This window comes from Amblyomma maculatum, chromosome 2 (genome assembly GCF_055883805.1).
Source record: "Amblyomma maculatum isolate TAMU_Amacu chromosome 2, ASM5588380v1, whole genome shotgun sequence".
Taxonomy (NCBI): domain Eukaryota; kingdom Metazoa; phylum Arthropoda; class Arachnida; order Ixodida; family Ixodidae; genus Amblyomma; species Amblyomma maculatum.
In genome coordinates this window covers 35944245-35970046 of record NC_139345.1, presented here as the reverse complement: position 1 = coordinate 35970046, position 25802 = coordinate 35944245, and the positions used below count along the sequence as shown (strand labels likewise).

Below are 25802 nucleotides of genomic sequence, written 5' to 3'. Positions count from 1 at the left end.
GGCGCAAAGTCGTTGCGGGCTCAGGAACCCTCTGCTAGGTAGCTCCTGGCAGCGCGGACCCCGGGACGCGCTCTGAGGCTTTCGTGGCACGTGTGGCCGTGAAGGAGGGAAGGCGGATACGACGGCTCGCGATGGCAGTCGACACCGGTGGTTTGTCTAGAGCGCCCTGCTCGGTTTGCATAGGAGCCGCTCTCGTGTACGACGTCATGCACTTACGTCCAGGTTTGACGCTCGTGTCGTATTATACGGGCTTAAATAAAACACGAACGATGCTCTCGTGACGGCATCATTCGATGTGCAAGCATGTTAGGAGACGTTTGCTGATTTCGTGCGCTTTACTGAAAAATTATAGGGGACACTTAAGCGCCGTATTTAAGGGCATGACGCGAGAGCGTAGGCTACCAACCCACATATATAAAGCGCCACTTCAACCAAGCCGTGTAAATGTGTCGGCGTGGCCTAGGGATAACGTGAGTGCAACGGCTCTGACAGGCTGGTTTTGATATCATCCTTCCATGGGGAATAGGCCCGAGTTGGTAGCTCCTGCCAAATGTTTCGTCAGGCCTGCTCCTGCCTCGAAAACCTGGCGTAATGTAGCTCTCGTTACAAAACCGGATCTCCGGAAGATTACTGCGTTTTACCTGGTAACAGGCGAAGGCACACACGGTACGCTGCCTGGTCGATAGTCATAACTTCGATTGAGATCTTCGGTAAAGCCCACATGCATCATCGTAAGCACCTTACTTCCCTCCTTGTATCTATCTCCACAAACGTTTTATTTTTTATACCTTGGCGGTGGTGGAAAGATGCGCGATTCCAGAGTTATCGTGTGGCTGTCAGCGGGAAAATGTTCATTTCCAACAGTAACGGAAATGAATTTGAGGTTACAGTTCTTACGCTGATTGGGCATAATTGATTGTATGGATTTCTCTAGGCCGTGATTGTTGGACTTCCTAGTCGACTGTCCACGTTGACGGAAGCGGCTGCGCGGCAGAACAGCAGGCTCATGCAGCGATATTATATTCGGATACAACTCAATAACAAAGCGGCAAATGGCGCTCAAGGATCTTCCTATGACTTAGTGCGTTTGTTGTTACGTCCCAGTTTATTCCACAATGCATTGTTTATTGTTGCACCTACCAGCCCCCTGCGATGAACTTAACCAGATGTAAGTGTGTTAACCGTGACGTGATGACAGCTGGTTGACTCCACTAACTCTAAGGATTGCTTTGCGGGACGTTTTTCGCTTCGTTGTTAAGCTGTATCCTACTGTATACACTCTATTAGCGCTGCCTTATAGCTGCTGCGCTATGCGCTTCACTCACGGAGCATCCGAGGTGTCAAGCATGCGGACATAGTTAAGCATACCCGCCGCGGTGGTGCACAGTGGTTAGGGCGCTCGGCTACTGTGCCCAAGGATGTGGGATTGACTCCCGGCTGCGGCAGCTGCTTTTCTATGGAGGTGAAAAGCAAGGCGCCCGTGTGTTGTACGGTGTCAGTGCACGTTAAAAAACCCCAGTTGGTCGAAATTTCCGGCGTTTCTCTTCCGGCCTCTTCGGCGTTTCTCATAGCCTGAGACGTTTTTGGGATGTTAAACCCCACAAACCAAACACTTTTCGTTGTTATGCGTTCCGTGCCCATCTGGCAAGCAGAAGGCCTGGGTTCGAACCGTAATATTGATAAATTATTTCATTGATTTATTTCAGAATTACTTCATTGAATTACTTCATAGAAACCTCCTCGCTAATTTTGGCTCCATTTTGACCCTTCCCCAATTCGTTATATAAATTTATTTTGAATATGGGGGGGGGGGGGGGGGGATTGAAATCCCCGCACGAGGTGATGTGGTTGTGACGTCGTAACCCTGTCCAGTCAGGATTTTGCCGTACGAATATTCCCTACTCCGCCAACGGCTTTTCGACCGAAGAACTGGATAAGCTATCGCATAATAATAAAGAAATGCGTTCAAATATGTGTACGCCAACAACACGAGAATCTTGAACTTTAAATGGGCGCTATTCTTTTTGTTTTTCACATGTTATTAAGCATTGGTACTGAGACTTTTCATTTGGCAGGTATTTGCATTCGCTACAGCGAGAGCGGAGTATGTAAGAGGTAGGGAGATGCACGTGCCACCCGAACACTCTGCGTAAGTCGACGGCCCCCTGCAGGGATATACTACGTAAGAGTTTGCTTGCATCTGTATTGACTCGTTTCAGTGCAACGTGCGTCGTCAATCGACGCTAAACAACCAGCGTGACTGCCGACATTCTTGCAGAAGTCCGCGGCTATCTTCACAGGGATAGCAGAAGTGATTTTTTTTTGTTTGTTTGGATAAAAAATTGATCCGGGGCCATTTTCGCACTCTGTAGACAATGCTAACCGCACCGTGCGGAAGAAGATTCGTGACGGAGGGATCCAGAGTGGGACAGAGGGACAAATGGGCACCGTAATACAGGGCTCTGCTTGAATTTCGGTCAACAGGCGTGTTTTTGCATGCATTCATATCACACGGCTCACGGAGGGCTCTTGCTGGGATCGAACCCTTGATTCGTGGTCAACAGCCGAAATGACATGACCGGTAGAGCCATCGCATTGACGAACGCGTGATAGGTGCAGGTGTCAAGGGGCGTATACATCGCCTGAGACGATCGGGCGAAGACCTCGCCAAGGTGCGCTTATCCGGGCCCGTTTTGGCACGACTTGCCCCCCTCTGTTTATCCAGAGCGATACACACACCAGTGACTGGTGAAAGTTGGCCAAGGCGGCGTAATGTGGGGCAGACACGCGAGAGGGACACTTGGCGTGCCGCTCTCGAGTTCGGCTGCGAGATTTTCGCCATTCCGTCGCTGTCCCGTCTCTAGAGGCTCGCTGAATGAACCGGCTTAGTGAACCGTATGCACCTCTCCTTCTTTCTGGCCGCTTCGTCGGTTTCATTTTGTCATCCAGGGGCAGCCGTTTCACCAGGATTGCAAAGCTCCTTCCTTTATGTCGTTCTTTTCCTTTGTGATTTCCTTTGTGTCGTCGCTAAACAGTTTCGTAAAGCAGTTGTTCATTCTTGTCGTCGAGATGGCTTTTCACTTGCGTGCCTCGTATGAGTTTGCCAAGCGTCCTTGCATTCCCTATTTGATTTTTTTCTTTCTTGCCATTGCCTGGGAGCGCACATTTTTGATGTCATCATTGACTTTTATGAACATCCTGCGGGAAGGGGGGGGGGGGGGGGGGGGGGGAATCCGAAAACGGCTGTCCGTACAAGATGCGAAACAGAGTTGACATTTTCACTAATCAGTTTTCAAAAATATCAGGAATATCATAGCATCGCTCACACTATAAGTCCTTTGCTTCGTCACTCATATGCTGGTCGCACTTTTTCACTCGTGCTAATCTGCTTTTTTTTTTTTTTTTTTTTTTTTTGTAAGCCTTTTTCGGAGACACAGGGGATAACCGCTCGATTTCATATGTGTATTCGTTGGCGACTTGAGGAAGGGGAAATAAATCATGTCCGTGGACGGGTATGCGTTTCTCTTCCTTAGAATTTCACAGCTACCCTGTTTGTTGTTTTTTCATATTTGTTATTTCGAAGTGCAATGAGGTGCTAATATTGAGATCATTACTGAGATGCGTGTGAGATGGAATTAGCAGGTGTCGTTAATTATGCAGAGTTCGTCCTTGCATTTTTTTTTTTTTTTTTTTAGGACAAGCATTCCCGGAAGCCTGTTCACGGGAGCATTTCGTTTGCAACATAAACAGACGCAATAGCAGCGCCACTTTAGGTTTTGTTCGCTGTCGTCTGTAAGTGAGAGCAGCTAATGGGTCCACAGTTCTGCCGCGTCGATATCGCCGCACGTCGGCGTCGGCGCGTGTGAAGCCTCGAAGGCTGCACTCTGCACGCTGAGCGTGTGCGATGTCCGCCTCCATTAGCACTTTTCGCAAGCGGCGTTATCTCGCGTGCCGTCCCGTGAGCTTTGCTCATTGGCATTTGCGTTGGCAAATCAAAGCGATGGTTGTATGTTGCTCCGTGCCAACATTCTCCCTTCGATCGACGTCGCCCTTTCTCGGTCAGACGTTCAACGCGGAAAGGACTCGACAAAAGTTTCGCGGTGCGATACAGAAACACTCGTTGCTAACAAGATCCCGTTTCGTTGCTCCGAATGTTTTCGCCCTCCTCCCGTCCACCCACCCACGTGATTCACTTTCAGCCGATGCCCGCTCCTCTTTCGCTTCAACCGCTTTGCCGAGCGTCACTTCTTCGATCGCACTTTTCACAAGAACCAGCGGCCGCCTGCGCTGTGTCAGGCAAGACGTATCGAGCCTGTCCTTGGAGTGTTTACAACCGTCGGTAGGCCACGGAGCTGGCCGCTCAGTCTCCACATGTGTGTGCATCCCTCTCCTTTGTTTTGTTCCTTGCGCTTTCTCACCCTTCCATTCCTAGAGAGAGAGAGAGAGAGAAAGAGCTCGGCACGAAGCGGCCGGGTGTTTGCAGCACGCTCGCGCGACCCTTAATTAGACGCCTCAGTCGAGATATCGACCCACGCGGCGGCGATGAAAGGGCTCCGATGGCTCTTCTATCTCCGAGCTTGCATCCCCGTCCCCGTGGACTTCCCCTCGTCCCGGCAATCGCTGTCCGATCACATATTGCATTTCCGTAATTAAAGTGAAGCGTGCGGCAAGTGTACTATCCCGAAATGAGGTTGTGTCCAGATGTATACCGTCGCCGATAACACACTTGCGCCTCGCTTCTCCGCTACCTTGTGTTTATTTTCTTTAGCCGCTTTGTGCTCATACTGAAGGGTAGAATGTGATTCCATATAGCTTATTTAAACTCTGAAGCCTGGCTGTGCGTCCGGTGTGCATGAAGCTTCTGCATGCTGGCTGGAGATTTGAAACGGAGCTCTTTATTTATTCGCGATTCACCGATCTGTTTTATTTCTGTGATCTACAAAGTCCGTCGACGCGTAATTTTGTGACAGAGAGGGCTCAAGCGGCTTCAGGCTATCGTCAATGAAAATTCTCCTTCTTGTATTTTACGCATAATATGACAAGAATTAAGTAGAACCGTTCTCAGTGCGTCGATGAATCTGACTTCGTATCTAAAACATGTGCCCAAATAGACCGCAGTTGGACTCAGCTATTGCGAGTATTTTTAGTGTCTGATTATTGTGTAGCCGTCTATTTTTTATCTCCATTTCATCCTTTCTGTTCTCTCTTTTAAAATGTGCCTCCTCAACAACTCCCATAAGATAGCTCCTTTTTTCTTTTTTCCTGCCTTGGTTTTGAGAGGCTCGGTAGTGCAAACTTCGCCCCAACGTATCGACGCAAACTTCTGCTTTCTTCCTCGACTCCAAAAGAAATAGTTTTGAGGTCGACTTTCTGAGCCTGAGCGCACGAACCGGCTCTAATGCAACTTCGCTGTTCAGCCCTCGATCTCATAGGGCGGTTTTTGATTTTTTTTTTCTCTCTCTCTTTGTGTTATCATTGATTTGTTGGCTGCCCGTGGGCGGGCTTCGCCGAAATACCTCTTTCGCGGAGTGCCGTGCCCTGGATGTTTGTCTTGAAGACATTTCGAAGACAAATCCTGTGGCGCGAAGCGCTCATGATTGTTTGCTGAGGCTTTCTCTTTCCTCTTCTAAGCGTTAGTTGGAACGGATATTTACGAGAGCTTTTTCCACCGCACGAATTGTGTGCCTCTCTGAACGAGGAGATTATCACTCCGTAAGCGCTGCAATCTTCTGTCTTCAGGCGCGCTAAGAGGGCACGTGTAATGATGAGCTTTATTCTGCAAACAACGCTAGTAATATGAATTATCGAAGGTGTCAGTTGGCAGACAGTTTTCTTCTCTAAACGAGTGCTTTTTCTCAACTGTTCCACAAAACAGGCATCGTTTTCCGACGTGCCGTACGTTACGGGGGGTGCCGCTTTTCTCCTCTGAGTTCACTTGCGCAAACGGGGCTTAAAGGTTACGAATTCCAAGTAAGAATCACATGCCTTGTAAAGTGACGAGCGTACCGCCATGCGCCTTTGCAATGTGGCGAAGATGCATTTTCGCGCACGTCTTGTAAAGCTTTCTTCTTCGCAAGCTCCCGAGCGCACGGTGAAGCCAGCTTGCAGTTGGGCTTCGTCAAAGTAGTATTTCTATCGGTGGGGAGAGCAGTTTTGTACGTTATATCGAGGCTAGGTTGCTGTCTTTTTTTTTTACAATTAATACTATTGTTATTATCATAACCATTATAATTGTATCTTTTTGAAGTTGTATGTGAATTTATTTTACAATGATTGAATCACATGCCTTGTAAAGTGACGAGCGTACCGCCATGCGCCTTTGCAATGTGGCGAAGATGCATTTTCGCGCACGTCTTGTAAAGCTTTCTTCTTCGCAAGCTCCCGAGCGCACGGTGAAGCCAGCTTGCAGTTGGGCTTCGTCAAAGTAGTATTTCTATCGGTGGGGAGAGCAGTTTTGTACGTTATATCGAGGCTAGGTTGCTGTCTTTTTTTTTTTTTTTTACAATTAATACTATTGTTATTATCATAACCATTATAATTGTATCTTTTTGAAGTTGTATGTGGATTTATTTTACAATGATCATTTTTTTTTTAGGACGAAAGCAATAAGCCCCATTACGCGAAAATCCCTCTGGCGTTGTCAACACTCGGTGGTATCCATAAAGATGGCGTTGCGGAAGCCACTGTCTAGTCACCGAAGCAGTGAACAGTAAGACGGCGTGCACAACACATATACGCAAAGCATATAATATGGTCGCTTCGTACATTTAAAGAAGGACTTTGAGCGTGTCCCGCTTTTTATTTATATTCCCGAGTTCATGTTGATGTCGTCTCACCGGCGGTACGTTCTCTGCTCCGTATATGCGCAGGGTCCCTGCTGCGGCGTCACTCCGTGGAGCCCGAGCGGCGCCGTGGCTGTGTGCAGCAACAGCGGTCACTCGACTCGCTCGACCACCACACGGCCCTCATCCACAGGCACCACTACGCCGCCACGGTCAGTGCGTTGCGATTCCCTCGCGCCCTCTGCTTTGCTGTGCAGCGTTTTTCGGCGTTATATAAGCACTTTCGCAATATTTGGCCGAACTGGCCGCGCCTGCGGTGGTGTTTACTACTTCTAGCATATGTTGCGCTTTTTTTTTTTAATTTATATTAAGCCGCAATGCGCCACGTGGTTTAACTTTCTTTGGCCTTTTTATTTTTTTTTTTTAACTTCCACTGTTCAATGTGACAGAGAGAAAGGGTTCAGTTATGAAGACGTTATATATCATTTTAGCATGCCTGCTAGCCTCAAACCTCTTCTGTGCGCCTGTAGTCTGGCGAAGGTACGAACAGTAATTGCGGACGAGCTTTCTCTGTGCCAGAACCGAAGTGCGCGTGGTAAGCGTGGAACAGCAAAATGGCTAGGGTGTGCTTCTCTCCACTCAGAATGTGATAATCGCCTGTTCGCGGAAAACACCGCCCTATTCCGATTTGCAGTGGCACGGGTTTGCAGCTGGGGAAAAAAAAGGAGAGAGAGGATGCGGCTGGGGGGAGGGGGGGGGGAGCAGAGGTAGCGTACCGTTGCACAATCACTGAATAAAATCGTGTTATACGAAGGGTTCGTGTTACGAGCTCAAGCCGCGGCTGCCGTCCGGTAATGGCCGGGCGTAAAAATACGTCATGTCGCTCGTTTCACGGACACCTTGTTCTTTTTCTCTCCTATCTCTCCCTCCCTCTCTCCCTTTCTTCCCGCGCTGCCTGCGCGATCTTCATTTTCCACCGGTTTAGTTATTTTAATTTTGTTGTTTTCTAGTATGTTAATATGCTTCTCTTCCTTGGTTTGAAACTGAAATGACGGGGTTGCTGAGGTGTAATGAAATTACACGAATAAGTTTATATAACTCTATCCGTACCTCGCTCATTATACGTGGATGGGGCACTCGTGGAAAACGCGGTCGCGAAACAAGGTTGGTTTTGCAGCACGATCCACACTTGTGGGAGTTGAGCTTCGTAGAATGTCGTTTAAAGCAACTTCTGCGATTGGCAATGGTATTCGCGCTTGATTTTGTTGCCCACTTACATATCATATCAGCGCCTAAATGCGAACGCAAAAAAAAAAAAAAAAAAAAAAAAGATGGGTGTACCGGCATGTGCATATCCGCTTTTGATAAAGCGAGAGCAAATGTGGTTGGAGGGATTTACGCCGAGAGCAGCTGATTTTCGCCTGCGGATAATAGTAGATTTCGAATTTGTGGCGTGCGGTTTTATTAAATATTGTTAATTGTTTTTAGGTTGCGGAGATTTCATATGCGGTTGGTTCAACCGAAGATAAAATCATTTACTATAATGGCGAGGAACCGCTCAAGAGCAGCGGCGACAGCGATAGTGATGAAGGAACTGAGCGACATCTGCGACTAAACGACAGATGTAGCGTCATGCGGCACGGTAAAATAAAATAGCTTCTTGTGTATGTGAAACCATCTACTTACTCGTAAACAGCGCGCAGCAAACTATTAGATTAATTGGACGCATCGCCAACCGGAAAGCAGGAATGAAAGAGGCTATTTTACTAAAGCTGGTGCCAGCTTTCGTGATCGTCAGAATAGCTTGCACGACCCCATATCTGCATCTCACTAAATGCGAAAAAAAAAAAAAAAATGTAGAGGGAATCATTAGGAAATGTATCAAGTCGGCTGTGGGGCTTCCCCACTACACACCCACATGAAGACTCATGAAGCTCGGCATATCAAACACATTTTATTAGATAATTTGAAACCAGCAGGATCTCACAATACGAAGGACTCACCAGAACACAGAGAGAAACATACTAAAGAGCCTCAATATCCCCTATGAGGGCCAAAGTGGCACGAAGACAGACATGTCGATAGACATCAGGGAAAGGCTAAAAATCCTCCCGATCCCTTAAGAACAGAACAACCAAAAGAGCCGAGGCCCTACAAAAGCGTTACGTCGGTCGTACGAATGTGGTCTACGTTGACGCAGCTGAATACGAGGGTTGTCCAGCTATGGTGACAGTATTAGCAAATGAAAACCAAGAGATTAAAGCTAGCTGCTCTGTTCACACAAGATCTGCAGAAGAAATGGCCATAGCACTCGCAGTAGCAGGTACAGAGGCAAAAATAATAACTAGTGATTCAAAGTCTGCGGTTAAGTATGTCAAAAGGGGGATCTAAAAAGAAGCAAACAATATATTAAATCTAGGCTACTCGAAAACAAACATTCAAATAATATGGGCACCGGCCCACTCCCTGCTACAGGGAAATGAAGTCGTTCATGAGCTCACCCGAGGTCTAACTTACCGGTTGTGCCTCGGCCTCTACCATGATAGCGATAATGGCCGGGACCGACTGCTTAGATATAAAGACATAACACAACACTATAGACTAAGTTGGGCGGTATATTCACTGGGCGATAGATCAGTAAACAACGAGCAAGATAATATTTGGAGACTCCTGCATACAAGAACATATCCCAACCCCTTCTCATGAGCAGGTGGTGTCCAACACAATACAGAGAGACACACAAAAGTAGCAAAAAAAAAAAAATAATAAATAAACAGCAGACATGGTTCATATGTTATTGACATACCCAGACATAACGCAAACACACCAGGAAGAAAGAATAGGGGCCTCCTGAGAAGCTCCGATTCTCATCTCGGACCCGACAGCGCAGCTTGCCCTCATCCAACAAGCTTTAGCTAGCAGATTGAAGCTGTCGCTTCAAAAGTGTCGCTTTCGATCAAGACGCGGATTTCGTCACAATTTTAAAAGAGAATAAAAAATCGAAAGAGATAAACAGTACAGTATATATTCAGTCCGCAAATCGGAGTCTTGTGTTGTTTTTATGATTTTCACGAATTTCACATTTTTCATGGGATTGAGAGTTGGCAGACAGAAAAGCAGGCAGGAAAGATGCCATCCACCTTCTTTCCTGTCTGCTCCTCTGTTTTTCCGTGTGCGTGTGCACGGCTGGTTAATTCTTAGTCCATGTCCAACAACGTGTTCTGCTGGATTGGGAATAGGTTAGCTCTTTTTCGGGAAAAGCTGCTGTCTGTGTAGTATGCAGTACTCTGTAGTCAGAGCTGGACGAAATTTAGACCACATAATATAGATAACACGGCAAACAACGGTCATAGTACGACAAACATCATTCCTATTGCATTTTAAGCAGTACAAGAACTCACGATGTCGGTGCACGTTAAAGAACCCCAAGTGGTCGAAATTTCCGCAGCCCTCCGCTACGGTGTCTCTCATAGCCTGAGGAGTCGCTTTGTGACGTTAAATCCCACAAACTAAACCAAACAAAGACTCAATAAGGTGGCAATAGGTCCAAAACATTTCGATGTGGACAGCAGTAGGTAAGTCGGTCTTGTCTCTGACATCATCCTGAAGCTTACTGCTACTGATAGGCGAAAATTCGGAGAAATGATCCCCAGGGTTTAAAAAAAAAAAAAAAAAATCACTCACCAAGGCTACTTCTTCTTTTTTTTTCGCTAGAAAGGCGTGCTCTGAGGGCAATGAGCTTGTTGCCATGCACGCTGTCAAAAATCGCGCACCGCTTTCTTCATTTACACGCACCAGAACTCACTGCTTTTCAAAGCAGTCGCTAATACTTCGAAACTAAACGCCAATTTCTTAGGCTTTTAAACCAATATTGTGACAAGTTGTATTGTGCATTGGTGACTTGGAAATATTGCAGGATAGCTTTCGCAACCGGTGTCCCACGCTAACAGGACAATTTTCCCGCTACACCTGTTGCCGTTTTGTGCTTCCGCGACTGCTCGTTATATGCCGCCTTTGCCGGGCGTCTCGCGCCTCCGTGGTTCGTATGATGCGTGGTAGATGGAGCTGCGCTACCATGCGGGTTCGTTCTCATCCAAAGCGTGGAGTATGTGGGGATGGCTGTAGGGGAGGGCGTCGGAAGACATTTGAGCGCGTGCTGGGACAATGTACCTGTACTGCTCGTTTCTTCCCGTGGTAGATAACAATAAAATATAAAAAAAAAGAACCGCAAAAGGAGTGAATCAGCGGGCATTCTCCACGCGGTGTCTGGTTGAAGCCGTTTCCTATTCTCCGCACTCGTGACGGGTGCCGCCTTTTGCGATTTCCAGAGCGGAATGCAAGAAAAAAAAAAAAAGAGATGAAAACAGAATAGATTGTGTGGGCTCTGGGTTGAGTAAGCTCTTCCACTTGGGTTATGTGTATAACTTATTCATCATCTTACGCTTTGTCTTTTCCCTGCGGCAGTGTTTTCGGGAGCCATCCAGCACGTGGCATGCAAAAGTTACTTGAAAGGAGCGTTGACCGTTTCTTTCGCGACAACTTTTAGTAGTTACGGAGCACGCGAAATCAGCTGACAGCGAGCCGGATTAGACTTCTCTTACGGCCCGTTACCGAGTGTATGAGCGGTCTTGAGAAAGAAGTTGACAAGGGATAAGGAAAATAAACTAGATCGCTTGGTTGCTGGTTTCTTGCTGACAAGCGCCTTTTTCTTTTTATTTTTTTATTTTGAAATGTATGCACTTCCAAGTCATTATTAGCTTCGCATCTAGAACTCGGGAAGTGCCCATGAGCAGTCGCAACGTCTCAGAGCGGCAGTCCTTATACCTGGGCATCGAATCGCAGCAAGCATGTCACAAAGTACAGCCTACGTAGCGGAAGCAAAGTTTTCGCGGCACCGCTTTTACCCTTTAGACGATATCGATGCTTTTCTGATAGCCGTACACACAAGAAAACGGGCTGGTCCGAACGCTTCGTCTCACTGCAAAAGTGACACGTTTCTCTTATACTTGTCTCAGGCTTTGTTAGCTAAAAGCTATTTGCTAACCCTGGAAGTTCTGTATTATTATTATTATTATTATTATTATTATTATTATTATTATTATTATTATTATTATTATTATTATTATTATTATTATTTGTGTGTGTGTGTGTGTGTGTGTGTGTGTGTGTGTGTGTGTGTGTGTGTGTGTGTGTGTGTGTGTGTGTGTGTGTGTGTGTGTGTGTGTGTGTGTGTGTGTGTGTGTGTGTGTGTGTGTGTGTGTGTGTGTGTGTGTGGGTGTGTGTGTGTGTGCGCGCGTGTGCGTGTGTGTGTGCGTGCGTGCGCGCGTGCGCCTGCTCTTCTTTCTTCTCTCTATCTCTCTGACAAGCAGGGTCAGTTTGCGTGCTTAGTGATTATTCTTAGTTTAGGCTCCCGTTCAAGGCCTTTCGATCTATTTAGGGCCACCTGCGCTGTCGAATTCGACGTTATACCAAGTCGTTTTTAGAGGCGAATCCCCCCCAAGATGGAGTAAGCTTTACAAGACAGAATTATTAGCTTGAACGTCCAATTGTGCTCAGCAACACGGTTACGCGAGGAAGATTGTTCGACTTCTTACGAACTGTACTATTCACTGATAGGAGTGCTCCAAGCATCTTCTATTTTTTTATTTATTTTTTCCATGGAACTCCGCCTTCCATAATATTGTTCTGCTTCTCAGGTCTGGGTTGCATGAAAGGAAATCGTTGTGGTTCTTGCTCGAACTCCAGTCATGGTTTATTACATTTCACTTTCATAGTTATCGATGCGCGCAGTGAAATTGTCAATCTCAGACTGCGCGGCTATATTTGCCACGAAGCGAAAGTTGGCTACCCTGGATTGTTTATCCGGTCCTACTTCTTTCGTCTCTCCTTTATTGAGGACTGTTTGCAGCCGTCGCCACCCTCCAGTAGAAATCACATGCTGCCTTGTGCTTATCGTCGATGCGTTCTGTTGAAGCAGTTATCGCTCTTCGTTGCTTTTCCCTCGAACGTCTCTGCTTACTGGCAGCTTAATTAGTCGTGCTGAGCCCTCTTGCTGCTGGAAGTTTCCGGCCGCGTGTTCGAGCTTTCTTCTGTTTTCTTTTTCCCACTTCTCCGCCGGCTCTAAAAGGCTTGAAACTGGGCCGGCGCGTTTGGGAAAAAGGTTGCGCCGCGCGCGTTCACTGCGGGAATTGACCGTGACCGAAGAGCGCGTGATCTTTCTCCTCGCTATCGCTCGCGAATCTCTTCCGTGGCGCCCGGTTTCTTCGCGATTGTTTTCTCCTCCGTATTATATGGACTTTTCCGTTCTAGTTTTCATTGCGGAAAGAGCCCGAGAGGAAGCAGACGTCCTTAGAAGAAGTCAACTATGGGGTGGATGCATTCGGTACACTTAATAAAATGAGTCTAGCTAGAAAGGCAGCTGCAGTTGATTCGGGAGGATTAAAGACATGCATTTTCTATTTCGTAGACATGGCGAGACAGCTGGTGGTGATTGTCACCGCAAGCATGGTAAAGTGCGGCGCAGTCGTTTAGCTTACTTGCGAGAACAAGCGGAATTTTGTGAGGCTGGAGTGCGCGTCATTAATGCGGCTGTCACGTTCAATACTCAGCTGGTTATAGATCAACGCGTATCTGAAATGACCCTTCTTGAAAGTCGTGCCTTCTTCTATAGGTCGCCGCTGATTGTGCTTGTTCCTTTTTCTTTTGGGGATTCTCGAGCGATGTTCGAGTGGCGGAGTGCGCGGGCTTTTGCTGATCGTAACCTCGCAGTTCCTTTCCCAGGCTCGAGATTTACCCGGTAATCTCTTTGTGTTTTGTACAAAAGAAAAGGACGCACAGGCTCACGACAAATTTATTTGGGAGATGACGTATGCACGTTGAAACACAGACATCACTCGCCACGCTTCCATCCAAAATTAAATGAACACTGCTGTCACAACGTGGCGTTCAGAAATTGCACCTCGAACGTAGTAAGTGTATGCGAGGGAGCGCTTGCATATACTTTTTTCTTTTCTTAATGACTTATGCCTCGAACAACTCTAGAATAAATTTAGTCGGCGCGCGTCCGGCTTCTCCTTCTTCTGTTGTCCGTACCTGTTAGCGCAGTACCCAAAGTTTCAAAATGCGATTGCATCACCTAGGCCAGCTTGCCTCTGTACGTCTTTATCAGAGTCCTCTTATCGTGCAGAGGAGTATAACCAATGCGTCATTGAAATTGGATGTTGACTTAAAGATGCCAACAGCAAGACGCATTTTTTTTTTACCCTTGGTAGTACGCTGCGCACACAGAAGAGAAGCGTTTGGCTCGACAATGACAAACGTATAGGAAGCGCTTGGGGTGCATGAAAGGCAAATGGCTGGTAATGGACCCGCCAGCGTTTATGGTGCGCCAGGAATGAAACTCATTCGCTCTTCGATTGGCCGATATGCAAGCAGGTCGGGTGCGTTAAATAAAAAGTGAAAAGCTTGCCAAGGACCGCAACGAGGGGCAGAAAGCCGTTTCGTAAAGTTTAATACGTTGCAGACCTTGAGCGGGGAAGTGTTGCTGAACCACGAGCTTGCTGCGGACTCAGGTATAAGCCGAGGGACAGGTTGCATACAGCTGGCGTGCTTCGGCTTCCTGCCCGATATGCCAGGTTGTTTTCGTTCTGGCTTAAGAAGCAGCCGCAGGCGATGATAGCAAAAAAAAAAAAAAAAAAAATCTCTACAGCTCGGGAATATTTGGCGCAGTCGACAGGATCTTCGAGCCGGTCTGTTTAAAACATTTACAAATATTTTATGGAAGAGACAAATTTCGAAGAAAACCTGCTAGTTATCTGAGGAGCGTTGCTTTTCTAAATTTTCATTGTTTTACGACTGCTGTCTGCCCCTTTCTGGTGATGGTTGCAAATCTGTAGGAAATTTTATGAAACTAACCATTTGAAACTCTTTTTTTTTTTCTCTGCCTTGGATACGATTTCGAGATACTTTCAATTTTTCTTGCCTGAGTTACAGTTCTCTTTAATTTTTTTGTGGGCCTGCTTGGTTGGTTGGTCTGTGAGATTTGAGGGATGCCGTAGCTGAGTACTGCGGATGATTTTGACCGCCAGTTCCTGTAAGCGTTGGGCAGTATGCTAATAGCCGCCGGTTGGTCTGTTCGTGTCGAAGCACACCTTTCGCTTCCGAAAGGTGTGCCGAAATACTTATTCCCAGCCAGGCTAGACGGGTCCGATTTTAACGAAACATCGCATTCTTATAAAAAAAAAAAAGATACCCTGAGCATTGACTGATGTAACTGGCTGAGCAGGATTTGCTTGTAACGGGTGGCGCGAAACAGCCTATTCAGCGTATTCAGGGGTTTGCCTTTCTTGGTGAGCCAGTTGGGTGCGGACTTTGCAAACGAAAAATAAAAAATGACAAGCGGCAGTTCGCCTTGCTCGCCGAATGTCGACGTCTGTGGGCCGTTTCCGGTTGGGCGTGTTGACCACCTGCGTGGTCTCATTCCCATGTTCCAGATCGTCGTTGGCACGATACGCAGTCGCAGTAGATCCTGACCATTCGATTCGGCCCGCGTTCGTGAGAGTGGGCACTGCCATTTCAATTAGAACTCTGATAATTAATGGAGGTCTTCGATTGGCGGCGTTTGCACGCTCGCTACTTAATATTGCAGCCGCACCCAAACGTTCTGTAACTGCTTTCTCGGTGGAGATGGCCGCGTTTCCCCGTCTTTGGAACCGAAAATTTTTTGTTACGGCTACGAAAGCCCCAGGTAGTGCTTGTACGCGTGCGCTGAGAAAGTGTCATATGCTAAATCATGTCCTGCGCTGCAAGTCTGGTTATCTTTTCTGTTATTCAGGCCGCACTTGGTGGTGTGCACGTAACGTCACCAGCGGAGGTGCTGATACAACCCAGGAAAAGTATATGTTCTGAAAGAGTGGATCGAGGCGCTGAAGAGGCGTCCTGTATCGCACTGGAGAAGCCTCGCCTGTAATTTACAGGGAAGAGTTCCCTCTCACTCATCGAGAGGTGTAAGGACATCTCGCCCATTAACATTGTCTGCGTTGCTTACTTGGCGCGCGCTGTCGCCGGCACTGCGACCGGACTCCTGGCGACCAGGGCGCAGTCGCGCGTGCGCATGTTCTCGGCTTTCCCGGTGTTTCTATATGTGGGCGCCGCTGTGGCGATTTTCCCCGCGTCGCTAGTGTCTGCGACCGTCAGCGGCTATGACGACATGGGCGGTCACAGCGGTGGCCTTGAAGAAAAGGCGCCCCTCGCCACCGCTGCTGCGTCGTCGCGTGCAGCTGCTGGTGGCGGTGGTGAAACGGGATTCCGTCTCCTCTCCCCGTTTCTCACACTTTTATTGTTCTTTTTAGTTTGTGCGCGTCCTTGTTTCTTTTTCGTGCGCGCTGATCTCTGCGAAGCGGCCTCGAATTTGCGCCCTATACACACTACAAACGCACTTGCCTTACGAGTTACGCAGCTGCACGTGCCCGAGTATGCTAACAGGTTGCCCGGAGTGCATTGTAAAATAAAAGCAAAGAACGGCAAGGAGCGGTATGGGACAGCGGTTTTCATTTGGTCGCTACTCCCGAGCGTGTCTGTGTTTGTCAGCTCCCTGTTCTTTTGCATTTTGTTCTTATCCTGATGCTGCGAGCGCGTCCTTCCCAGCTGGAGCTTTTTACTTGCACGCACTCTTCACAATGCAGTCGTCAATGAAAAAAGGGTAGGCGAGCTCCGTGTTCCCGCGTGCTCGTCAACCCGGACACGCGCCTTTTGCAATGTCCGCCGCAATCTTTGCTGGCCTTGGAGAAGCTTTCGTGGAACAAGCGTGTTGTTTTAGAGCGAAGCTCTTTAGGCTCCTGTTCCTGGTTGGAGCAGCGTCGGCGAAATCGGTGGGCAGCAGGGGTCCAGCATGTATCACAGTTGGCACTGGGCATGCAACGTGGTCATCGGAAACAGACGTCTCGGACAGTCTGGTAAATGGCAGCGTTGTGATCCTGAGGGGCCCCTTAACAATATCGCATCCTTCACCTAAAGGCGAAGCTTTACTGTACCCTAGACACTGCAGGTATTGCAAAGTGGAAAGTGGAGGAGTAGGTCAGCTGCTGACGATGGGCGTTGTGTTGGGTTGTGGGGTTTAACGTCCCAAAGCGACTCAGGCTCTGAGAGACGCCGTAGTGGAGGGCTCCGGAAATTTCGACCACCTGGGGTTCTTTAACGTGCACTGACATCGCACAGCACACGGACGCCTTGATTTTCGCCTCCATCGAAAAGCGGCCGCGAGCAAGCCTCTGACATGTGGCAGTTGGCGAGTTGCATATAGATTTCAGGCTAGGAGGTGGTGTAGATTGTTACCCAGGTGACCGTCTGCCAACTCGGCAGCTATCAGACGGGTTGGTGACACGGGAACCGATCTCGGGACCCTTGAATCCCGGATCAGGCATCCAAGGCCACGCAGGAACGTTCGGACGGCTTGGTTAAAGTGGGGTTTCATATGAATTTCGGGTGTGCTTCAGGTGACAGCCTATGTACGTTTGAGATGGTGTGTGCTATATTAGGTGCTCAAATTATGTGAGTATAGTAACTTCGTGAATAGCAAAATGCGGGAGCGTAAATAGAAAAGCGGAGGCGCAGACGGAAGCGTTAAAGTGGTTGCACTATGCCCTTGATGGCATAACGGTAAACATATATGTTGGCGAGGAAGAGAAACGCGACCACTCGCCGCTCGAGGACACGGCGGTGACTTCAAAAGGTGTAATGAAAGCACCTCCTTTAAAACAAAATGAGAAATGATTGAGTTCCATTTAAAGTGTTTAGAGATAACAATATAGAGTAGGCTAGAACTGCACATATGTAGACACGTGTCTCTTAAATTCCTTACATCGGCATATCGCATGCAGAAGTAAAACACTAGGAGAGCTGGGTTCAAATTTTACGTTACCGAGTATCGCAGTCGTCGGCCATTTTTGTTTTCTCATTAGTTGAACACCGTCACAGATATGCATTCAAGGAGCCCCGACCGGCCAAGCAATCTCTCTCTCTCCTTTTGCAATAAATGCTTTTCACCAAACAAAAAACCTTAGTTTTGTCTGTGCGTCATCGCTTCGCCGCGCGGGAAGGACTTGCGTATCGTCACTATGCATAAGGACATCAAGCGATAGGTGGCTGACGAGTCGCGTGTGACAGGAATACCGCGGCAGTAATTTCTCGCGTCGTCGCCCGGCCCATCGGGAGGGTAGGGGCGCCGCTGGTTCGCCGAAACTACTACAACGGGAGTGTGCACATTTTCACGGCGGGGTTTTGACGTACAGAGGGACCCCAGGAAAAAGTTAACTCGGTTATCGGGCAGCGGTTCGGGCCATCGCATTTTTTTTTTTTTCTGTAACTTTTGCCAGGCCTACTTTGGAGGGTTAAACCTGCATGTGGAGTGCTCCTCGGAGATATCTGCACTCAAAGGATGTGATGCGCATAGCTCTGTTTATTGCGATTAAGTCTGATGCGCTGTTCTGGCGTAACATGCCTCGCGTGAAGTTTCCTTCATCTCTTTAGCAAAACAGAAACAAATAAAATATAATAATGTTTTATGTCTCAAAACGGGGTTTCTGCGTAGAATGTAGTAGTAATCATCATCATCATCATCATCATCATCATCATCATCCAGGTTTCCCACTGCAGGGCGAAGGCATCTCCCATTTTCCTTCAATAAACCCGACAATGTGGTGGCTGCATCCGCTTGACCCCCGCGAACTTCTTGACCTCATCCGCCCACCTAACTTTCTGCCGCCCCCTGCGACCCTCTCCGTCCCTTGGAATTCAATTTGTTGCCATTTTCGACCGTCAGTCATCCTCTCTTCGCATTACATGCCCTGCCCATATGCCCATTTCTTCTTGATTTCCACTAGAATGTCAGCAACTTCAGTTATTTCTCTGACCCACTCTGCACGTTTCCGATCTCTTAATGTTACCCCTACCATTTTTCGTTCCATAGCCCCCTGCGTTGTCCTCAACTTAAGTAAAACCCTTTTCGTTAACCTCCATGTTTAAGCCTCGTAGGCGAGTACCAGTAGTATGCAACTGTTTTATACTTTCTTCTTGAGTGGTACCGGTAAGCTGCTAGTCCTAATGTTTGAGTACCTTCCAAATGCGCTCCATCCCAATCTTACTATCCTTGTTATTTCTCTTTCATGATCCGGATTTGCGTTACTACCTACCCCAAGTAGACATATTCGCTTATTACTTCCAGTGCTTCGCTACCTGGCGTAAACAGTTGTTTGTCCCCGAGGCTGTTGAACATTACCTTAGTCTTCTACATATTGATTTTCAAGCCTATCTTTCTGCTTGACCTGCCTAGGTCATCAATCATTATTTGCAGTACATACCCTGAGTTACTTAGCAAGCCAATGTCATCAGCGAATCGCAGATTACTGAGGTATTCTCTATCAACCCTTATCGCTAACTGCTTCCATTCCAAGTCTCTTAATACTTACTCTAAGCAAGCTGTGAATAGTACTGTGGAAATCGGGTCTTCCTGCCTAAACCTTTCTTTATGGGAATTTTATTACTTCCATTATGCAGAACTACTGAGTTACTGAGCAGCCCCTATAGATACCTTCCAGTACTTTCACATCTACACCATCATTTCGCAATTACAGCATGATTGCCAAGGTTTCAACCGAGTGAATTTTTTTTTTTTTTTTTTTATAATCAATGGATGCTATGTATAAGGGCTGGTTATATTCCGAGCATTTTTCTACCAACTGCTTGATAGATGATCGATTGTAGAGTACCCTTTCGGAAAGCCTGCTTGGTCCTTAGGTTGATTGGAGTATAAGGTGGTCCGGATTCTATTAGTGTAATGTGTCACGCTACAGCGGCTGACTGCGCCTAGCACTAAAGTGGGGGTCTAATCGCCGCAGTGCTTTTGCCCAGGTTACCATGGAAAGAAGAGAGAACACATTAAGGCGATATTTTTTGTAACTTTTTTGTGTATTTGACTCCGGCTTTCGGTCAACACATCAAAGACGCACAGGCGGAATACACTATGCGAAACGGCTACCCGAGGCTTGGCGTTAAAGAAGGCTAAAAAAAGAACACACTGCGTGGCCGATAAGCAAACCCGATGTACTGTATATCCTAGAGGAACACGGTACACGCGTCTCCCCTATCGTGGAGCCTGCTGGCTTGCAGAATACGCTGAATCTACTTGGTACATTGCGAAAATTCGCCGGCAGCGTCCACTGCGCAACATGTCATGGTATGCATCCACTTGTTTTATTGCGCATTTTCAAGCATCATGTTTCTCTGCATTTCAAATGTTTAATTATGCTGTGCTGACAAATCCGTAGTGCAGGACAAAACACTGAGAAGAGACATGACACGAGGCTGACTAGCAACTGATATTTGGTTAGGTAAGGGAGAGAATGAGGCAAGAATGGAATCTTCTTTTCTGCGCAAATAAAGATCACTTACTAGTCAGCCTCGTGTCATGTCTCGTCTCAGTGTGTTGTGTCTTGCTGGCTGTTGCTTTTTGACCTAAGGGCTTGTCAGCATAGAATAATTCACATTTGAAATGCAGGGAAACTTGATTCTTGAGAATGCGCAAGTGAACAAATGGTTACAAGCGACACAGTATGTGCGCAATGCAGTGAACGCTGCCTGCGTGCGCAAAGCCCCGTTTCTCCTCGTATACTGCGAGCGCCAATAGTCCACGGTCGCGAGAACAAGTGTGGCGGGCTTTATGCGCTCCTATGTGTGCACGGGTAGCGTGCGTGCGGGCAACGGCATGCGCCCCCTGCACGTTCCGAACAGCTGCTTTGTTGCGTCTCTTTTATTTCTTCGCTCTGCTCATGTTCCGTCCTAAATCGTGACGAATGGCTGCTGCGGACATCCTTGCTCCTGCACGTGCAAACTATCGGGAAAAAAAGTGAGGGAGGGGGACGGAGGAAGTAACTTTTGTTTTCTCTTATTTGCTGCTGCGGAATGCCTAATGAAGTAAGGCGAAAGTTAGCGCTTAGTCCTTCCTCTGCGTTTGCCTGTCTGGTCTAGCCTGCTGTACACATCATCACCATCATAAAAACGTTTTATTTCCTCCGAAATGAGACTCCTTTTTGGACCCCCCGGCACGCAGGCCCAAGAGAGCCCTACTCAGAAGCCTCGCAAACTGAGTTCTGGTGAAGACACATTGTTGCAGTGACGAAACACGGCTGCCAATGCCGCTGCTCGCCACCTTCTCCTCCGTAGGTTTAGGAGACGTGACCTTCAATATCCATCCGAAAATTGCCGGCATTGACTCACAGCTGTGCTCACACTGCGCTCCGCACGCAAACTAGATTGGTTGAAAAGGTATGTGTGGTGCTGGCGTTGCACATTGCGTGTGAACGGAAACGAAACTGCGTAGACGAATGTGCATCGCGCGCTACGAATGAACGAACAAAGAAACAAACAAAAATATGCTCGTAAAGAGAGAGAACATCGCACATGTGCCGATAACCCAGTGGGGCGCGCATCTTGCGGCGGTGTCTTGGAAGAGCACAAGTTGCAGCGTTTCCGAGAGCTTCTCGGGGCACCCGAAGCGCATCGTCTGCGGGATTTCTGCCCTACGCGAACACGGTTAAAAGGACATTGATGGGATAACTTCTGCTGAGGCGCTGGCTCTTTTCCCATAAATGTTTCCCCTCCGTTTGATATCATTGTTTGGCGTCCTCTTATCGATCATTTCACAAGTGTGTGTTGTTCTATTGCTTCACGTGTGCATCTTATCGTTGTCTATTTTTTTTTTTTTTTTTCTTTGGCGAAACAGCTTCTCGTGACGAGCTTGCGACGGTGTGGACGTGCTTAGTTTCACATACAAGCTTGCGAGTATTGCGAGCTTTTCCCATCAGCTGCGTTTCACTGTGTTGGTTTTCTTGGTCGAGCTGGTGCGCTTGTGACGGACGAGAATTCCTTAAGCGTACTGGAGGGAAATTGAGAAAGAGAGAAAACTTGCTTTTTTTTTTTTCTTTTCGTGCATAAAGTTAGCCTCGGTCTAGCGTGCCTAACAAGAGCGTTCCGGACTGCACCAGCACGTGTAGTCGGCAAAGCGAACCAGTTCGCCCACGCGCGCGGCTTCATGTCATCCATGTACACTGCCCATCTGGTATTAGCCACTGCTGGCGCCTCTTCGTTATCCGTCTCTCAGGCACCGCGGGTTCCTCGCGCGTGGTCGTTCTTGCCCTCGTCGCCGCCGCGTGCGGAACGTAAGCGATTCGTCCTCGCGTGAGGCTACGCGAGCGGCGCCTTTTCTTCTTCTTCGGGCTGACGTCGTTCGGCGAGCGGGTTGCGGCGACTGCGAGGGGGGGCATGTCGCTCCTTCTCCCCTCGACGGCCTCTCGGCCTCTCCTCCCCCTCACACCGCTGTTGCTGCTACTCCGGTGCCGCTGCTTCTGGCGAGAGAACCATCGCGTCGTTGCATCCGACGACACCGGCGAGACGGGCCGCCGTTGCGGGCTCGGCACCGTAGCCCCCCCACGCTGTCGTCGTCTTCGTCGTTGGCCGACGGACATCGTTTGGGGCACTGCGACCTGCTAGGGTGCCGATCGTCTCATCACTCGGCGCTCTGGGCGACGGGCCCCTTCGTCAAGGCTGGAATCGCTGTCTCCTGTGCAAGAGAGTGAGATTTACTGCTGTCGCCGGCAACGTGACAGACGACGCGCGTGGCGTGAAACTCCTCCCTACTCCCCGGGCGCGAGACTGCTTGTCGCGGGCGGCGTCGCCGGTGTCAGAAGTATTCGTCACCGCCCAGAGTGACGCGAAAATTGGTGCCTTTTGCCGCCCGCGCGACGGACATACGCGCGCCGAGGATCCTGCATTCGTGCAGAAGCCACTCTTGGGGGATCGCCTCAGTCGAGACAGCCTGTGGCGCCGCCACTACCGTTGTGCCTAAGACGCAGACGTAGCCGCCCCGACGGTGTCTCGCGATTTGATATCGCCTGTTTCGCCCAGTCGGATGTTCGTCTTCAGTCCAAAGTGGAGCGCACTGTCCGAGCCCATCTTATCAAAAGTTCTGCAGTATCAAGTCGGCGCTGAAGCAGACGTCGTCGGCCCCTAGCTGGTTGCGTTGTCGTCTGGGAGCGCAGCAAAGCCACGCGAAAGTGTCAACGTAAAGTGCGGCCGGGGTGCTGACTACAGCCCTGGATGTGTTATTTTTTCTCCCCGGCTTGCAGTTCTTCCGTCGTTAGGTTTTCACACGACATCGCTTTCTGACGCAGAGTGATGTTTTGCGGGTAGCAGCAGCGGCCTCAGTGCAGAAGTGCGCTGTTTATGACGCTCACGTGAATGGAGCAGGTGTTTGGCGTGTGTGAGGCATCGCAGCTGGTGGGCGCAGGCGCCGAAGCTCGCGCCCTGTTTCATCCACTGAGCGTAATCGCCGTTTGAATGACAGCGGGCTTTGTTCCCCCCTGACGCATTGCGACCGAGCTCCGATCCTGGCTCGCCTCTGGTGTGAGAGAGACGTTTGCGGCAAGTTAAGCTGACTCGTTTTGGTCGCCTCGACGGTTATACGAGTTCGTTCGCAACAGCTGTTCCGGCGTGGTAGGGTGGCAACGGCAGGTGACGGATTTTATTGTCGCCTCGGAATAGACTTCGTATACTAACATTTTCGGCGTTCTGTTACCCAGAACTTCATTAGGTCGACGCAAGGAGTCTGTATACTGCCTTTCTTTGTGTGTGGGCCAGGTGCAGCTTCCCATCGCACTCGCGACCGTAGGGGCTAGTTCATTAGCGAAGCGCCAAGAAGACGTCAGCGTGTGATTAGTGCCCTTTGACTCCCGGAGACGTGCCAATTCGACTCTGCCGCTTTCCTTTTGCCCGCGTAGACGTGCACCTCTGCCAAGTGTTCGATCGGTTTCCCGTGGACGTGTCACCGAATGAGAACTGTCCGTGTTTGTGCAGCGTCGTCGTTGTCGCCATTGGCGGTGGTGTGTGCGTGTGTGAAGTGCCTGGAGTTATACTCCTCTGTGTAGTGACGTGCCTTCTCTTGGGTTTATGCTACGTGAAAAACCGATGCCCAGCGGCTGAAGTTGACGCAGGCCGAGCGAAGCGTTGACACCTCCCTGTCGCCGTATCTTGCGTCCGAGTGCCAAGGGCATTGAAGCAAGACGAGTGTTGACGCCTTCAGTGCGAGCATCGAGGCTTTGAGTGTTCCCGGCATCGTTCTCACGGCAGCTGACGTGCGAGAAGCAGCTCGTGTATAGCCAGCGAGTGCAAACGAAGGAAAACCCCGTCTCGTGGCTAGAAGGGAAATGGATAGCGAAGAATCCGCGGTGGCGCCCCGTCGCCGGGCGCTGTCCTTCCGTCGGCCAGCCGTGGTGGCGGCGCACGGCAGCAGCGTGATTCCTCCGGCGCCTCTGAGCCCCAGGATCCGTGCTGTGCGCCACAAGGCGATCGGCTTGATCCGCCGCACGCTGGGCAGTTTGTCCAACAGCTCGACGCCCGCGGGCAGCTGCGAGAGCCTTCCGGACGCCGTGTTCGCCTCGACCAACAACCGCACGCACGAGCCTTTTCACTGGGGCTCTCCCCCGAGCCGGCCCGGAACGCCCACGTTGGCCGAGCTGCTGTCCGCCGTGTCGTCCATGCCGCCGTCGCCCACACCGCATGTCGGCTTCCTGCCCCGGGTGAGGAGATCGGCACACCGACCGGGAGCTTTTTTAAGGGGGATCTTTTGGGGTGGCGTTAATCGGCGATCTCACTACCGGCTTTGTTATAATGCACGCGTTAAACGAGTGCCATGTCGTGCCAGAGGCGTCGTTGGGGCCTGCGGCACCCGGTCTAGTGGCCCGAAGCTACAACCCCCTCCAGTAGGCTGCCGCCTCTATTCTGGTACGGTACCTGTGCTTCCCCGTGATGCACCTGGGACAAAGTGTCAACATGCATTATTGCATATATATAGTCGATCGTTCTGTGCGCTAGTGCTCAGCGGGGTGCCAGCGAGAGAGGCGCAAGTAAACAAGAAAAGTTTTAAGCGTCTTTACAGAAACCTACGAGGCGGCAGACTCTAACAAAAATTTTCGTAGGAGATCTCGCAGGGTGTGAATTGTCTTTGGATAAGTGTTTCCACGGGAGCACGCGATCTTTTCTTTGTGCCCTATAGTTTACCAGCGCGTTTCGAAAAAAAAAAAATCGTCATCCCTTCAGCTGTATGCTATAGCCTCTCTCGAGATATTACTCCTTTCCAACATTTGCAACCGTGTGTAAAACTCCTACCTTGGGCACCTGCCCCAAGTAAGCCGCTGAAGGATTGAGGAGCAGTAGCACCGAATTCCCTGTATGGATTTCTCCAGGCCTTTATTGCTGGACTGTTCGCGTTGGCGGAAGCGGCAGGACAGTAGGCTCATGCAGCGATATTCGGATACAGCTCACGGACGAAGCGGCAGATGGCGCTCAAGGATATTCCGATGGCTTCGAGCGTTTACGTGTCGTCCCAGTTTATCCCTCATTGCATGATTTATCGTTGCACCCTGCGATGGACTTCGTTGTTAAGTTGTATTCGACTGTATACACTCTAGTAGCGCTACCTTATAGACGCTGCGCTCTGCGCTTTACTCACGAAGCCGCTCGGTGTGTCGAGCATGTAGACATAGCTAAGCAAGTCAGATCAGTTCGAAACGCCCTGCGTCCACAAAAGTGCAGTATACAAGTCGTGGCATAAGACTGGTTGGTTTCAGAACCGGATGACGGTGAAGCCGTACCCTTTTGAGCGGGCTATCACGCAAAGGGATCTGACCAAAAAAAGGAACAGAAAAGGAAAGAAACGTCATTTCACGAGGTTGTTGGTACGATAAATATTGGGAATAGTTTCGGCGTAATATTAAACAGTAATCTCGAAATATTAGTTGATTCCTCACAGGTTAGCCGAGCAGACTTTCGCGTTTCCATGCTCTGCCCACGTGATTCCTTTGCGCGACGTCCGGTCCCAGGACGGCTGTCGAGAGCGCTCACGTTACGCTAGCGCCACTTCGCATTGTGTGAGGAGAGCGCGGCGTTGCGATCATGGCGCTCGGCGGTACC

At 49.1% G+C, this 25802-nt stretch overlaps 1 protein-coding gene across 8 annotated transcripts in view; it reads left to right on the top strand.

Moving 5' to 3' along the window:
• The window catches only part of SNF4Agamma (SNF4/AMP-activated protein kinase gamma subunit), a 364359-nt gene that overhangs the window by 267423 nt on the left and 71134 nt on the right, over positions 1-25802 (top strand). For all 8 annotated transcript variants that reach the window (XM_084593803.1, XM_084593806.1, XM_084593804.1 and 5 more), the window contains one exon: positions 6870-6994. In XM_084593803.1, coding sequence (XP_084449929.1) covers positions 6870-6994 — 125 coding nt within the window. The remainder of the gene's footprint in view (positions 1-6869; positions 6995-25802) is intronic.